The sequence below is a fragment of the Stegodyphus dumicola genome, chromosome 5, assembly GCF_044657685.1.
Source record: "Stegodyphus dumicola isolate Sdum_Otavi_A_Nest chromosome 5, ASM4465768v1".
Taxonomy (NCBI): domain Eukaryota; kingdom Metazoa; phylum Arthropoda; class Arachnida; order Araneae; family Eresidae; genus Stegodyphus; species Stegodyphus dumicola.
Window position 1 is genome coordinate 85,822,412 of NC_140772.1, and position 15,706 is coordinate 85,838,117.

General features: G+C 33.8%; 1 protein-coding gene across 4 annotated transcripts in view; it reads left to right on the top strand.

The window, feature by feature from the left end:
• flfl (serine/threonine-protein phosphatase 4 regulatory subunit 3 flfl) overlaps positions 1 to 15,706 on the top strand; it is a 135,813-nt gene that overhangs the window by 94,749 nt on the left and 25,358 nt on the right. For all 4 annotated transcript variants that reach the window (XM_085816846.1, XM_085816845.1, XM_085816847.1 and 1 more), the window contains exons 10-11: positions 6,107 to 6,183; positions 13,325 to 13,418. In XM_085816846.1, coding sequence (XP_085672972.1) covers positions 6,107 to 6,183; positions 13,325 to 13,418 — 171 coding nt within the window. The remainder of the gene's footprint in view (positions 1 to 6,106; positions 6,184 to 13,324; positions 13,419 to 15,706) is intronic.

The window sequence follows — 15,706 nt, forward strand, 5'->3', positions numbered from 1 at the left end:
AATATTAAAATTAAAATCAAATTTATGGAAATTGTAAAATGGTGGAAAAATTAAGTCACCTGTTATAGAAATTTTTTTTTCATTATTATGGTGTATGGTCACCTCAGACAGATATGAATACATCACATTTTAATTTCATAGACTTGAAGCCACAAAATAATCATGAGAGATTTGGTTCTTTCCTCTCATTTCTTGATTTCATAGACCAAAGTGTAGATCAAGTTTTGTGGAACTGTACACCTCTGTTCTAAAAGTGCACTTTCCAGCTCGTAGAGGGTACAGGGTGGAATTTGGCACCGTAAGGCATCCCAGACATGCGTAGTCTGGTGAATAAAGTGGCCAATCTGTTCTAGTGATATCCTCTGTTTGCAAGTATTCTGACATAGCATATGCTCAATGGGGTGAGACATTGTGTTCCATTAGCAAAACCTCTGGGCCAACAGCACCCATAAACAGTGTAACTTGGTGTTCCATTACCACATACCCCCGATCATTTATGGAAAGATAAACAGCTCAATACAGCCATTTGCCACGATTCCTTCCCCAAATCATTAAATGGTGGTGGGTATTTCACAAACTAGGGAAGGCAAGTTGCATGTTATTTCCTGTCTTCAGATCAAAATGCATCTAGTAGAATTACTGTTCTGACTGTATATGAATGGGCCAGTAAACAATACTTTGACTCGGTCGTCTTGGCTCCATTGGACATTGCAAAGGCACTAGTTGAAATGGGCCTCTCTAGAAACTGGTTTGAGTGAGACATAAACCATTGGTTATCTCACACACAGTGCAACCTCGTTAAGCCTTTATGCAATGGTAGAATGGCTAATTCGAGTTCCTATAGCACCCTTAAGGTCTAAAACCAAATCTCTTGTGATTGGTTCGTGGTTTCTTCCGAGCCAACAACGACAGAAAACATTCTTCTGATGCAGTTTTTGCTCTTGGTTGCCTTTAACTAAGTTGTGTGTCAACTGCTTCAGTGCTTAGGAAGCAGCTTCAAACTCTTGGTGTGATACTTTGAGGGATATTCAGATTTTGGGCGACCTTCAATTGTATTTGACCTCTTTCAATTCTCCACTTATTTGCTGCTTTTGACCTTCACTTAAATGGTGCCTTTGAGCCATCACTATAAAATACTGATCACTCTTAAAAACCACATTCACTGTAAACAACACTACAGACTGGAATTCCAACATGCATCCATTGCGCAGTACATTGTCGATCACCAAATTTGCATATTTTATATTTGCATACCAAATTTGCACTAACGCAGGCATGGAAGTGCAATTTCATGTTCAATTGTATTTAATTTAACATAAATAATTACAGCATTGAATGTTGGTTGCAACAGTAACTTAGCATATTTTTTCTCATTATTCTTTTTAAATTTTGATGACCAGAGTATTTATTACTTTTGCACTTTAAAGTACCTAAAAACTGTGTTTTTGACTTATATCATTACAAATTTCCAAAACAAGAATTAATATGCATGCATAGTTTACTGATGTTATAAAGTACGTAGGCCAGTCAGAAAGTTTGTTGCACTACTGCGTAAATATGTTTTATCTAAGACTATTTGGATGACACTGTGTGGCAACACTTCAGACATGTACCTTTCTCGCATGACGTAGCGGCTTTTCCGAGGCAGGTTTAGATTTTTTGATAATCAGTTGCAGACATGTCTCGACAGCTGCAAATAGCATCCAAATTGGAAATGCGTGCAGTGATTCGGTTTTTGTGGGCAGAAAGGTGCAACTGCACTGAAATGTATGGGCAGTTGCATGAATTGTATGGTGAAAATGCAATGTCACGTCAAGCTGTCATGAAATGGTACAACTTGTTCGAGAATGGACGTACAGACATTGACGACGTTGAGCGTGATGGAAGACCATCAACTGCAACAAATTTGGAAATCGCTGCTCACGTGAATGAATGCATTCTTGCAAACAGACGCATACCGGTAGACAAAATCTCAAATGAACTGGATATTTCTCATGGAAGTGTGCATAAAATTATTGCCTATCACCTTAAATTTCGTAAAGTTTGTGCTCGATGGGTCCCGTGTCTATTGACGGAGGAACATAAAGCGTTTTCAAAGTACATATGCATTTCTGCCTGCAATGTTACCAAACGGAAGGAAATGAGTTTTGGGACGAAATTGTGACTGGAAATGAAACTTGGATTCACTACTTCTCACCTGAAACGAAATGCAGCTCACTCAAGTGGAAATATTGCAGTTTCCCGACACGAACAAAGTGTAGAACATCATCATTACCTTTTCTGTTCCATCTGCAGGAAAGTTGATGATGACACTGTTTTTCGACAGAGAAGGCATGATGCACAGAGTTCATGCTGAAGGGTGCCACAATTGATGCATCTTCTTATTGTGAAACACTAAAACGATTACGACAATCACTTAAAAATCGACGGCCAGGTAAACTGTCAAACGGCATTGTGCTCCTGCATGACAATGCAAGACTGCATGCAGCAAAACAAACATGTGACCTTTTGAAAAAGTTTAGGTGGGAAGTGTGGAATCACCCTCCTTTATAGCCCAGACCTTTCATCTCCTGACTTCCATATGTTTGGTCCCATGAAACAAGAACATTCAAATCGACGGTACCATTTGGATGCCGAAATGAAAGCTGCAGCCCAACAATGATTATATCAGACATTGGACGGGATTTCTTTGCAGAAGCCATCGAAAAACTTGTACCATGCCTCAACAAATGCTTAAATAACAGAGGTAATTTAAGTTGAAAAGTAGATTTTGAATGGAACTTTAAGATATAAATAAAGTTATTGTAAAATTTTGCTCCTGTTTTGTTTTCTTAGGCAGTGCAACTAACCTTTTGACTAACCCTCGTATTAAAAAATTGATGTGTCTTTTTATGAAGCCCTTATTTAAATGGTGTTTGTAAATAAAACACAAATGTTTGCCAAATAGCCCTCAGTCTTAACAATGATAATCTGCTTGTCACACCAAAAACTCTGAGTAAGTTTCCTACTTTGTTGCAGCCCATTAACAGTAGGATAATAGGTTTAAAATTGCAAATTAACAGCTTGCTTGGTGAAAGTGTTTGTGTCAAGAAAATGCATTTTTTTTCTATCAAAGTAGGTATGGAATTACGGCAGCCACAAACTGTATGTGAGAAATAAATTCTTAAATAAAATTTGTAGTGATCTTGCCTTTAAAAACAAGGCATGGTCAAACACTTAACATGAACAAAATTTGGTCCTCGCAACTATGTATATGATCTTAAAAGAGGTTTTACTGATTAATACAAATTTTGATTAGCACAAATTATGAACTGGTTTCATTTTAGGGCAGCTTTCAGAAGTTTTCCATCCTGTTTAAATGAAAACCTCACAGAATACATTATTCTTTAAAACACAGCAGCATCAACAAATGCAGTTCTTTGTTCAGATGTGCTTTTATATTCTTTAAAAGTAAGCTAGTACAACTAGTGTTAAATCTTGAATAATTCTGTATTAATTGGGTAAAATTACTTACTTGTCTTCTCCTTCCAATTGTCACCAGAGTGAGTTAGTATATTCTCTTCTTCCTGAAACTCTGTGGGACGCAGCTTACTAATTGAATAATTGCAGTTTAAATTCCAGTCTGATCGGTAGTTTAACTGGTAGCTTTCAGGATGCAACAACTAACGTTAATTCCAAGCATCTTACTGAGTGATTCAGAGCCAAGAGGAATAAAACAGACATAGATTTGCAAACAAAACTAAAAATGTAAAGGAAGTAGACCTTCGTCTGTTGAATGGTATGGAATTGCCAAATCTACCTTATTCTCAATACTTAAAAGATTGCAAAAACATTCTTAATACTACTACATTGTGAAAAAATTCTTAATGCTACTGCATCGGCTTCCAGGAACAAACCTAAACAATTTTGCAGTAGGAAGATGTCAAAACTGAACTTCTAGAACAGTTCAGTCATGTGCATGCTTCCAGTGTACCTTTAAATGGACCTATTCAGTCAAAAGTGAACGAAATTGCAAAAAATTTAGATATTCAAGATTTCAGTTGTTCTACATATTGTCACTATTACTTCCAAAAGAGATACATGATTGCATCATTATTGATTTCTGGAGTAACAAATAAAGCTGATGAAGAAGGAGCGAACAACTGGTTGTGCAAATTTGACCAAGTGAGAGAAAAGTATGCCTCTTGTGATGTTTAGAATATGGACAAAATTGGACTTTGAATAAGAGGTAAGAAGCACCATGCTGGATCATGCAGCAAACAACGTTTAACTGTTGCCTTATGTATAATGTGCAGACAATAGTGATAAACACCATTCTATCGATAAATCTGAGAAACTATTTTATTTTAAAAAGCTTAAATAGTACTCTACCATAATGGTAAATTTTGTAAATGGCTTGGTTGTTTTAATAGTCGAAGGATGGCTCAGAGTATGTATGTGCTTATGACATTGAGCAGGTGTGCAGCCTATAACTTATGTGATCTGAACTAAGGAGTTCACTTTTCCCCTAAAATTCAATAAGTCATCTTCCTATGGATCATGGGAATTACGAAGAGGTCTTATTGCAAGCAACTTGTGGAAGCTGCAGTTTGTGCCGTGGGCATTTCCATTTGCAACAGCACAATATAGAGGAATATTTCACTAGAAAATGATGTGCGAGTGCATTTTTTCCAGATATAATACAGTAATTAATGTAGTACTGTAGTTCCTATGATCACATGCATAATATATTGTAGTAACTATTTACTGTAAATGATTAATGTGTAAGAAAAAGAAAAAAAAACTATTCCAAAAATAAAATCTGATTCTCCATTCAACATGAATGTTTTCAGTCCCTTGAGATTCATGTTAACAAAGATTTATTGTATTACAAATGTGCAAGTACACAAACTGTATATCGAAATTATCTTCATTGTTAGGAATAATTACCATTCAATTAAGAAAACGTTTTAAGAATTTCATAAAATTTTAAAGTAGTTATGTATTAACTATGTTAATGTATGTCATTTGCATGTTTAATTATGTATAAGAATGAAACTTCAAACTTGCATACATTCAGCCTATAATAATACTGAACATAAAGGAGTATTAAAATACTAATAATAAAGTCTGAGTACAGATAAGCATTGGCGGACATTAGGAATCCTGTGGTTATTTAGTGAAGTTACACATTTCATAATTGTCATTGAATTATTATGGTCATTATAATCTTTAAATTATTGTGTCATCAAGTATTCATAAAAGAATGTGGTCTTTGATATTAGTCTATATCTTTTAAGGATCATTCGTACCTTGGCATAAGCAAAAAGCCTTTACTACGTCAGCAAAATTAGTGTATGATTTTTTTAAAATTATTATTATTATTATTAAGGAATCTAAGCCCAAGCTTAAGTCTAGTACTAATATAAGGAAGGAAAAACCGTTCAATCATGTCAGAGTAGATATATTTTTCAGTATCTGAAAAGCACTATTATTCTTAGGTAATGAAAATGTATAACATTTGTTGCTGGTTGATCTTTTGTTTTTATGTGTTGAAAATTTCCACCTGCCTGTTTAGCTATCATGTTAATGCATTTTTTACTACTATCACTGAAAGTAAAAGATCAGAAGTTGAGAATCAGCCAATGAAGAACACTCCACAGATTGGAATTGGGCAAAATTTTAGGCGGAATCAAAGACTATATTTATTCTAATAAAATATCATCATGTTCATTGGATGGTAGTTTTGATGAAACAATCAAAGAACTAGTAATTTAATCATTTAAAGTTACATACCTTAATGTGATTTAAATTATATTAAAAAAGTGTAATTGGATGTAGAAAGGGAAAAAATGTAATTTAATTATATGAGAAGTTTGTAACATAGTGTCTAAATTAATTAAGCAGCAAAAAATTGTACCCTCTACTAAATGCTGTTGTGTTAGGTGCAGTAAAGTTCCAGGAAAAAAGGTGGGGAGTTGTAGAAAGATTTTGAGAAAATATTTTCAGTTGCATGTAAAATTATGTACATGCTATATGCATTTTGTGTATATCTGTGTATTTGAAAAATTCTTAGAGTAGGAAAAAAAAATAATAATAATATAATTTTATGTTATTTCTCTTTCAGAAATGGGAGGAGCTGTACATCTGTCTGGTATTATAAAAATTTTACTAGATCCTGAAAACATGTTGGCCACAGTGAATGTAAGTTTGATTAAAAAATTCTTATTATTAATAAGAATTGATGTGAATTAATAAGAATTAATTGTGAATTGATGTAGCCGACCTTAATTTAAATGTGCTATATGCAAAGAATTTTAAGCACCAGCTAAGAAATTTTCTTAGATGTGTAATTAGAAGTGCGTCCTTTCGGCGTTTGGGGGGTGCAGAGTTCAAATTTTGGCATTGGTGATGCATATGTGTAAGCAGTTGGTTCAAGGAAATCAAACAAGTGACAGCCTGGTAGTGAGTTGTGAAATGTTACTTTAGCATGGAATTGCATGACAGTGATGGACCATGCTCCTTCATCTCAACAGTTTGCACATTGATATTTCGAGTATGTCTGTATTTATCGTGTTCCTTGTTCATGTGCATCCTAGGCACTGTATCATAAACAGTTGCAATGATGGGTCTTTTCCGCAGATGTATTAATGTCCTAGTAAATTGGCCACTTGATTGCCAGCAAAAAGGAAAGAAAGATGATAAATTTTTTGGAGCATTGCTCTAGGTATGCCTTTGCTGGTCAGTTTGCTGGCATCTGCTGTACCGCAAATTATGTCTATACATTTCTTTGCACAGTAATTCCCAGTAGAGCTGTGCCTATCAATGTGTTGCAGAAACGTCAAGACTTCTCGGTATGTCAAATACTGCTTCTTCTTTGGCTTGCGCATTCACCTGATACGTCATCTACTGACATATCTAAAATTCTGTGGAGCGGCAGTTTGCTCATGACACTTGTACACCCATGTAAATCGAGTTTGGGCTTAACTTTTTCCGGCACGCTACCTTTTAAAGTCGGAGTTTTGATTTAAAAAAAAAAAAAAAGTAGGCAGTATAATTAGGCCTAGAGGAGTACACAAGTAAAATTTTGTGAAGATAGCTCTTATCGTTTTAATTCTGTGGGTGTGCCCAAAGTGGCACACTGATTGAATAGAGCAGCTTTGAAAAGAGTGCTGAACTGAGCATTGTTGTTAATGAACTGACTGATGAAATGCGGAGAAACAAAGAATACAGGCTCTCAGTTGTCCTAGATTATCGGTGAGCCCGGTCTGGGCACACCTAGGGTTTACCGTTTAATTTTAGATTAAAAAAATTAATTTTAAAGCTAAAAATCTAAAACTAATATAGAATAAGGAGATTAGCATACAGCCAAAAAAAAAATAATATAGAAATTTCTTTTCAAACAATTCCTTTTATACCCTAAAAAAAATCTGGAAGATTTCTCTGAAAAATGAGGGTCTTAAAAAACTAAACATGGCTAAAATATATGGACTGGTTTGTGTTGAGCTGCCATCTACTATAAATAAAAAAGGTTCAGAGTAACCTATAAATACTTTTTCATTCAATTTTTCTGTGCGTACAGAAGGAAATTTTTAGGTGTGTCCAGACCGGACACACTGTGCCGCAAAGGGTTAAGCAAGTACACTGGGCAAAAAGAAGGGGGGGCAGCTCTATATCTCTCGTTCTGCTGGGCTGATAGACAAAATTCAAATTGGGTTTCCCATGTACCAAAAGCATGACTTAGAATATATATTATATTTATATATAGCCAGCGTTCGTAGCAGTCCTTATAAGTGCTTATAAGTCCTTATATTTGAAAATAAATTATAAAAGCCCTTATAGGTGCTTACTTTTTCTCTAAATCTCTCTTTTTTTTTTTTTTTTTCCCTTGCATCAAAGCCGCAACTAAATAAACAACTTTTTCTTTCTTATCTGAAGCGTCAGATTGTGAATCATACATCCGGAAATGGCTTTCTCCACATTAATTTAATATTTAATCTTTAACCTTTGATTCACGTGAGTAGAATAGACGTTCCAAATCCCACGTGGTCAGTTTATATTCGTGTTTATTACGATCGTTATGCTTATATTATAAGTATAGATATGAATATTTATAATACCGGGTGGCCATAATTAAACTTACAGTGCTCAAAGTGTTCTGTAACGCGATCTATTTGCGAGAATGACGCCACATTTTGTAGGAAGGTTAAACAAGGTGGGGAGGACGAAGGATTCCGTGAAAAAAAAAATTAGTTTCAAAAGTCACCGCTAGGGGAATATTTGGCGCTGTGTAATAGAAAATAGAGTGTTAACAAATGCAAATTAATACGGAATAAAATTACCTTTTATTATGGATATGCCTTACAGTACGATATGGAAAATCTTAAGAAAGATTATCAACTTCTAAGTAAACTTTTTTCTATTTAATTATTATTAATTCTTGGTTGAAAATAAAAAATTTAAATCTCCCATGGACCGCTGATTTATTTATTTATTTTTTAATTTTCATTTTCTGCTTTTGAAAAACTTTTGTCATATATTCATTTACTATATTCCTACCTCTTCCTATTATTTCTGCGTTTCATGTGCTTCAAAATTGGGAATTTTGGGTGTACATTTTCAATTTTTTTTAGGGTTCGTAAGCTTCCAGATCCTTCCCTTTCTGTGAAAAATCTCGAATATTTAAACTGTCACAGTTCGCAGCAATGGACTGGTTATTGTTTATTTATTTATTTATTATTGTTATTATTTTGTCACTTTCTGATATGGATTGAATAGAGCAAAACATTCTGCAGTAGTTTTACTGTGCTTGCTAAGCAGCAGACTCAGTTTTGTTGGGCCTTTTTTTTGTTTATAAATACATTTTTACAATCTGTATGTTTACGGTGATAATTGGGCTACAGATCATTTTTTTTTTAAATCAAGAGCAGCATTTGTTATCTACTGTATGTTAAATTAAACTGTTATTTGCAATTAAAAAGTAATTGTAATTGTTTCCCATGGTTGAGTAATGCTGATTGTCTCTTTGAATACTGAATTTCTCGAATTTTGAATTACGGTTAAATCTCATTTTTATTTTAAGTTTATGCAGTTGTGTATATATGTAATTAATGCAATTAAACAGGTGCTTATTTTTTTTCTTAAAATGTGCTTGAAAAGTGCTTATAGGTGCTTATTTTTTTAACTAAAATGTGGCTATGAACCCTGATAGCATTGTTTTTACATAATTATTTTGATACAAAATCGGACTTTTTCTAAAATAACTACCCAATTTTTTCCATATTTCGATTCTACGATTCAAATTATGCCTAAATATGAAATTTTGTAAAATTTGGTGCAAAATTTACAGAGAAATTCACAAATTTATGTTGTGTCTTTTTTTTTTTTTCAGTTTGCACCAAGAGTAATTTCCTTGGTTATATGGCTGCCCATTTTCCTTTTTCTTCCATTGTGAAGGACTGGAAAAAAGTCACATCGGTCCTACCTTTTTACATTGTGCCTGAGCGTAAAAAAAGCCACGTCGATCTCCTTCCAAATAATTTTAACAAAGTGTCTCATGCGTCAATATACAAATTTACTTATGTATTTGGAAATTTTGAGTATAAAATTAAATTTTTTTGCAGAAATATGTCTATTTTAAGATGATGATTAAAATTTTATAGATTATAATTCAAAATTTTTTCCAAAAAATTTATAAAAATTATTTAAAAATACAAAATTTAAAATAAATCATAAAGAATGGGCAAATTTTATTTTGGATAAACCTAAACTTCAAAATGTGAAAGGAAAAAATCAAATAAGTTTAATAAAAAAAAGAGATATTAATAAATATATACCAAATTCAATTAGCATTGGGGAGCTAATATTTTAAAAACTACTCATGATTTTTACAAAACTTAGGAGCTTGGCATAATTTGTGTGGTAGAATTGAAATGTGGAAAACAATTGGCATGTTATTTCAGAAAAGGTTTGATTTTTTCTCAAAATACCTATAATAAAATGATGCTATATATAAATCTAATACTTATCCTAAGTCGCTTTTGAGACATGAAGAACACAAGTTGAATTTCGTCAATCGTCCCAGTAGAAAGGGCGATATAGAACTGTCTCCCTTTTTTGGTGAAGTGTTTCAATCAATGCCACAATCAGTACAAGCTATTTGCAGCATATGGCAGCTTCATCAATTCCTTAATTTTGCAATTTTTATTGCTGTGTAATCATTTTGTTGTGTCACCTTGGTTCGTAAGTGGAATAAATTATATTACATTATGATGATTCATATTTTGCAGATTTGACAGCTGAAGTATTTATCTCCTTGTCTCTCTCTCTCTTTATGCTCTTTCATTAACAGCAGTTTTGTTAAGTAGTTCCTGTGGATAAGCATGAAAAAATTAATAATTGATTGAAATTATGATAAAATCACAATAAATTATCATAAACCAGCCTTTGAAGTAGCTTAGACTTAGGTTTCCTATTTCACCGCTAAATTGCTCACTTAAGTTTATAATGTTTGATGTGTGTTGCAGTAAGTGAATTATCACTAAGTCTAAAATAATAATCACAGAAGGCCCTTTATTTAAAACTCAATAAGAACAGAATGCACCCTTGATGCTTACAACTCAGCCAACCACTTGTGATCAAGTACAGTAAGTTCAAATGCAAATTTAAATATGCTAGTAGCCAATGGGTATATAAATCAATATGAAGTTGGCTCAAAACTTGGATATTCAACTATCGTCAATTTTAATGCAAGGCCGAAGATTGCTAATATTGTATCTAGCAACCTGTTATCGTGGCTTTGAGAGAGAGGCAGAGTATATGCTATCATAAACATCACCTTAAATATGCACGAACTAGTTTGCATTCTGGCAGGGGAAATGGAAAGAAGAAGAGTGTAAAGATCCAAAACATAAAATACTGGCTAAAGGAACCTTGTAAGTTTCTCTGCACACTCATAGTACTTTTTTTATTTTTGTATGCATAGTGCCTCAATATGGTTGAAACATTTTTCAGACGGCTGTCTGTTGTGTAACGAGCCGTTCTGATGACAAGATCTAGTGCCAAATTTGCTGTTATTTTATTAAGTTTTTGATGTATATGACTGCATTATTTTACTGATAAACAGGGCCATTTGATATGGTTGCACCAGGCAGCAACATTTTTAGAATTAAGAGAAGCATCCAGCAGCAAAATTTTTAGAATTTAGGATAGGCTTTGAGTCTCAGAATTAAATACAGAAACTTATTTTGAATCTAGGTAGACATTTAACAGCAGAATTCACAACCCACAAAAATTACACTGGATGGTAAAGTGCTTAGTGCTGGAAAATGACTGAAAATTGAAAAGGCTTCAGAAGCAATGTGATAGGTTATGGAGTACTTCAGAATACTTAACACTATCCATGTAAAGTTCCCTGTTACAAGTTTGTGCCATACCTTGTACAAGGTTTGCATTCAAAGTTTTGTTCATAGAAAAAACATGGCTATTTTTCAAACATGTCTGAGACCTATCATAAGCCATAAGATTTTTTAACATGGATTTCTCGGTGAAATTTGTATTTATGGCTACTAACAATATATCAAGCCTAGAATTAACCTATTCTTCTGTTATTATGAACTTAAAACATTAAAAAATAAAGATAATATAAAGGGGCAAGTGTAAAAACTGGATATATTCTTTGGAGATTATTTCAAACAGGATATTTTTTCCTATAAAATTTTTGCATAGCTGACGATGGGCATCCAAGAATTTTCAGGATGCTAAATCATGTGTATGTACAGGTATAGATTTAAAAAAAAAAAAAAAAAAGTGAATAAAGCCTTCTCATGTAGCATTATTACCTTGCAAGAAACAAAATTTCTGAATTTTTCATCTTAAAATGATATACCTATTTGTTATAAATACACTTTGTGACATAAAAGAGCAAAGCACTGAGAAGGAATTACTGAATGTGACAAAACTGCATATGTTCATACCTTATGGTGGAATATGCAAATGATTAATTTTTGCCACCCAGTGACTCACTAGCTGAAGCTGCAGTTCATTGCAACAGATCATGCGGATAATATATGAAACAGAGGACATTTCAGTGCTGAGGCATTGGAGTGTAGTTATGTCAACAGATGTAAACTAGACAGGTTAGCGAATACTATGAGCAAATGTCACCATTTGAGAAAGGATTTGCAATGGTACATTTGGGTAGAAGCAATGCTACTTTCAATGATGTGTCCAAGAATGTGTGAACCATGGCTGTACACAGCATCAAGAAGGCAGCAATCGACTAAGAGAGTGGACAGAGTGATCATCTGATCAGTGCTGGCATTGATAGGCAACTCAGTGAACAGGAGTTGAGGTCTCGGCGGCCATTATGCTGATTGCTTCTCAGTGTTGCACACCACCAGACATGTTTGCAGAGATGTCAGGTGAATTTCACCTAAGATCTCATTGACTTGAGTGTAATCGTTTTCTGTGATGAGTCTTGCATTAAATTGAACCCCAACGACCAGCAAAGACATGCCTGGAGATGTCTAGGATAGTGATGAGATTCTCACCTGATTGTCATCTGCCACAGAGCCCGACATTAGGGAGTTATGGTGTCGGGGTGCAATTTCGTTCGGTAACCAGACCCTTCTGTAGTCATCCATGACACCCTTTACAGCACAACAGTACATCAACAACATTTTACCCTGTTACCTTTTCTTTCATGGACGACTGGGATTACACTTTAACAGGATAATGCTCTGCCATGCATTGCATGCCTTTCTATTCCTTGTATTCATACTTGTCCATTACTTCTCGGGTATGTGCAATTGGAAGATCTGTCCCCAAAGTATGCTTGGGCTCTAACTTGCCTGTAAGAACATGTATGGTAAGCTATCTCTCAGGAGGACATCTGAAAACTCTATGAGGCAATACTCAGCGAGATAACAGCTTACATCAGAGCCAGAGGTGGTCCAGTGGATTTTTGCCCCCTCTCCCTTGTAGCTGTATTTTCTGAATAAAACATTTAATTTGTATAGTGCTGTTAGTATTTCATTTTCAGTGCTTGTATATCACAGCTACTAATTTTGGTCTCATTCAGGTAATTCCTTTTTGATCACTGCTTTTAATGTTACTTACTTATAAAAGGATATTTTAGAAGTTCATTTTCTCATATTATATGCTATAAGCCTTACTTCTCAAACATTTTTACATTTGAATGTAATTTTTTTATTCTCTGCTTACTTTTATGAAATTTTATCAAAATTGATCACATTATAAATTGTCAATATAAAGATATCATTTTTGTTTCCAAATCATGTTGCTGTTTATGCTTTAATTTTATTTTTGGGTTCCCTTATTACAGAAATCAGATTTCTTGAACTTCTTCTACAAACACTGCATGCATGTTTTAATAGCACCAATGCTGGCAAACACCACAGATGATAAACCAAGCAAAGGTTATATATCTTTATCACTTTTCTTAACTGTAGTTAAATTATGTAATGGTTGATATAGATTTTTATAGCAATAAAAGTAGCAATTTAATAAAGGATATATTTAGTTTAATTTTAAGCTAAGACAGTGCAAATAATTTAAACTGATTGTATTCGCTCTTCCTCCCCTCCCAAATTGAATATTTGATTCTGGCTTGAAGTTGATACCAAAAGAACCCCTCCCCCCAAAAAAACTTCTTTTCTGAAAACCGTGTTTTTATATGCATAGTTTCCACAGTTTAAAAGGTTTATTAAGAGTATTGCATTTCTTTTAACTTCTGTATTTACTTATTTTTTTATATGAGGCTATAATAGTATATTATAATTACTATGTTTCATTAGTTTTTAGATTATAGTATACAGTGAAAAGTCGTTAATTCGGACACCCATAATCCGGACCTCAAAGCTACAAACTTTCTGCGCATGTGCATAATATGTTTACGCATGCGTGTTTAATGTATAACGGACGCTATAAGCTAAGCTAAAATTATCTAATTCAGTATGTTGCAGATTGCGTTGTTCCTTAACCCCTTCGTGCCGACTGTCACGTATATATGCCAGCAACGAACACGCTTATCTACCGGCCGACACGCAGGCGTGCCAGAGCATTGTTGCGTTTACTACTGACTGTCACGTATTTGTGCCAGTACCTTGGAACGTTTTACAAACTATAATTTCTGCCACAAGATGGCACTGTATGTCCATATGGTTTCAGATACATGTACGTTAGACCTTCTACTCGAAATAGGAGAAGCATGACTCACATACACATATTTTTGATTATATAAACAAACGGGGAACTAAATGTTTCCGAATGGCGTGATTTATGACGTCTCTTTAAATCGCACTTTATTCGCACGTGGTAGTTGTTTATTGTAAGTAGAAGTTTTATATGCGCTAAAGCGTTGAGTATTTCGATTTACAGTTCAGTTTTTAGAAAATAATTAGATCTTGTTAGATGTGAATTCTTTCTGTTTTTTACCGTTGCAATGTCGAAGCATCGAAAATGTTTAACAAAGCATGAAATATCAGAAATGATGCAAAATATTTCAGATATTGATTCTGAAATTCTGATATTGATTCTGAAAGATTAACTGAAAGACATTTTCCAAAACTTTTCAGAAGAGACTGATAAGAAAATGAGACGACGATGCTTCATTTGTTCACATTCCCGGAAAAATCCTCCAAAACGGCAAATGAGTTATTACGAGTTCAAGGAATGTAACGTAGGACTGTGTGTAGATCCCTGTTTTCAAATTTTTCATACGAAAGGAGAATTTTAAGTAATATATTTAGTTTTCAGATGTATAATGTTAAAAGTCATAAAATGGTGAGTAATTAAAATAAAATGTGTAAGATATGCATTTAAACAAGAAATAAGGTAATTAAAGTATATATATATAAATATCTATAAAGCATAAGCTGTTTAAATACTCTATAGAGCATTATTAAACAATGCGTTGATACTTCGGAAGTTTCATGGATTTAGGCTTAGTAGCAAAAAAAGCCCCCGGCCCTGGAGAGACGCTCGCAGAAGACACTGCCGGCATCTGCGATAAGCGCGCGTTTTCGCTACCCGGCTCGAAGAGGTTAATCTTCGAATTGGATCTGGCTTATTATTTTTTGCTGACTGTTAGAGAAATTTTATAAAAGTAAGCTTGAACTTTCGATTATGTCAAATAGAATTTCCGATATATATTTACAAATATGTAAAGGATCTACAAAGCGAAAGTATGTTTCAAAATCCATTAAACAAAAAGTGGAATTGCTGCAAAAAATGGATAAAGGCATATCCTTTGTTTCTCTAACTATTACGAAATCTGTTTATCAATTTCACGCTGCTCTGTGGTGGTGGTGGGGGAAATGCCACGGAGCACAATGAATTGGAAGTTGATCTGTCAGCACTATCCTTATCTTCAGGGCAGATGTTTTTATTTTATTTGGCTTATAATTCCTTACTAAATGTAGTATTTCATCTCGATGTACTCCGTCTTTGATATGATTTAAATCAAATTCCTTCTCATTATAATTCGATTCCGATAGTGAAGAAAGTGACACAGAGGTTATTGAAAACGAAAAAATTTCGATTGACAAATTAGTCGGTATTCTCGACACAGCAATTATAGGACTTGAACAGTGGAACTTTGTAACTGAAGAAGAAATTATGTCTGTTTATAGAATTAAAGAGAAAGTATTATCACATAAAACAAAGCAACTTAAACAACTTACATTGAAAGAAATGTTTAATAAAG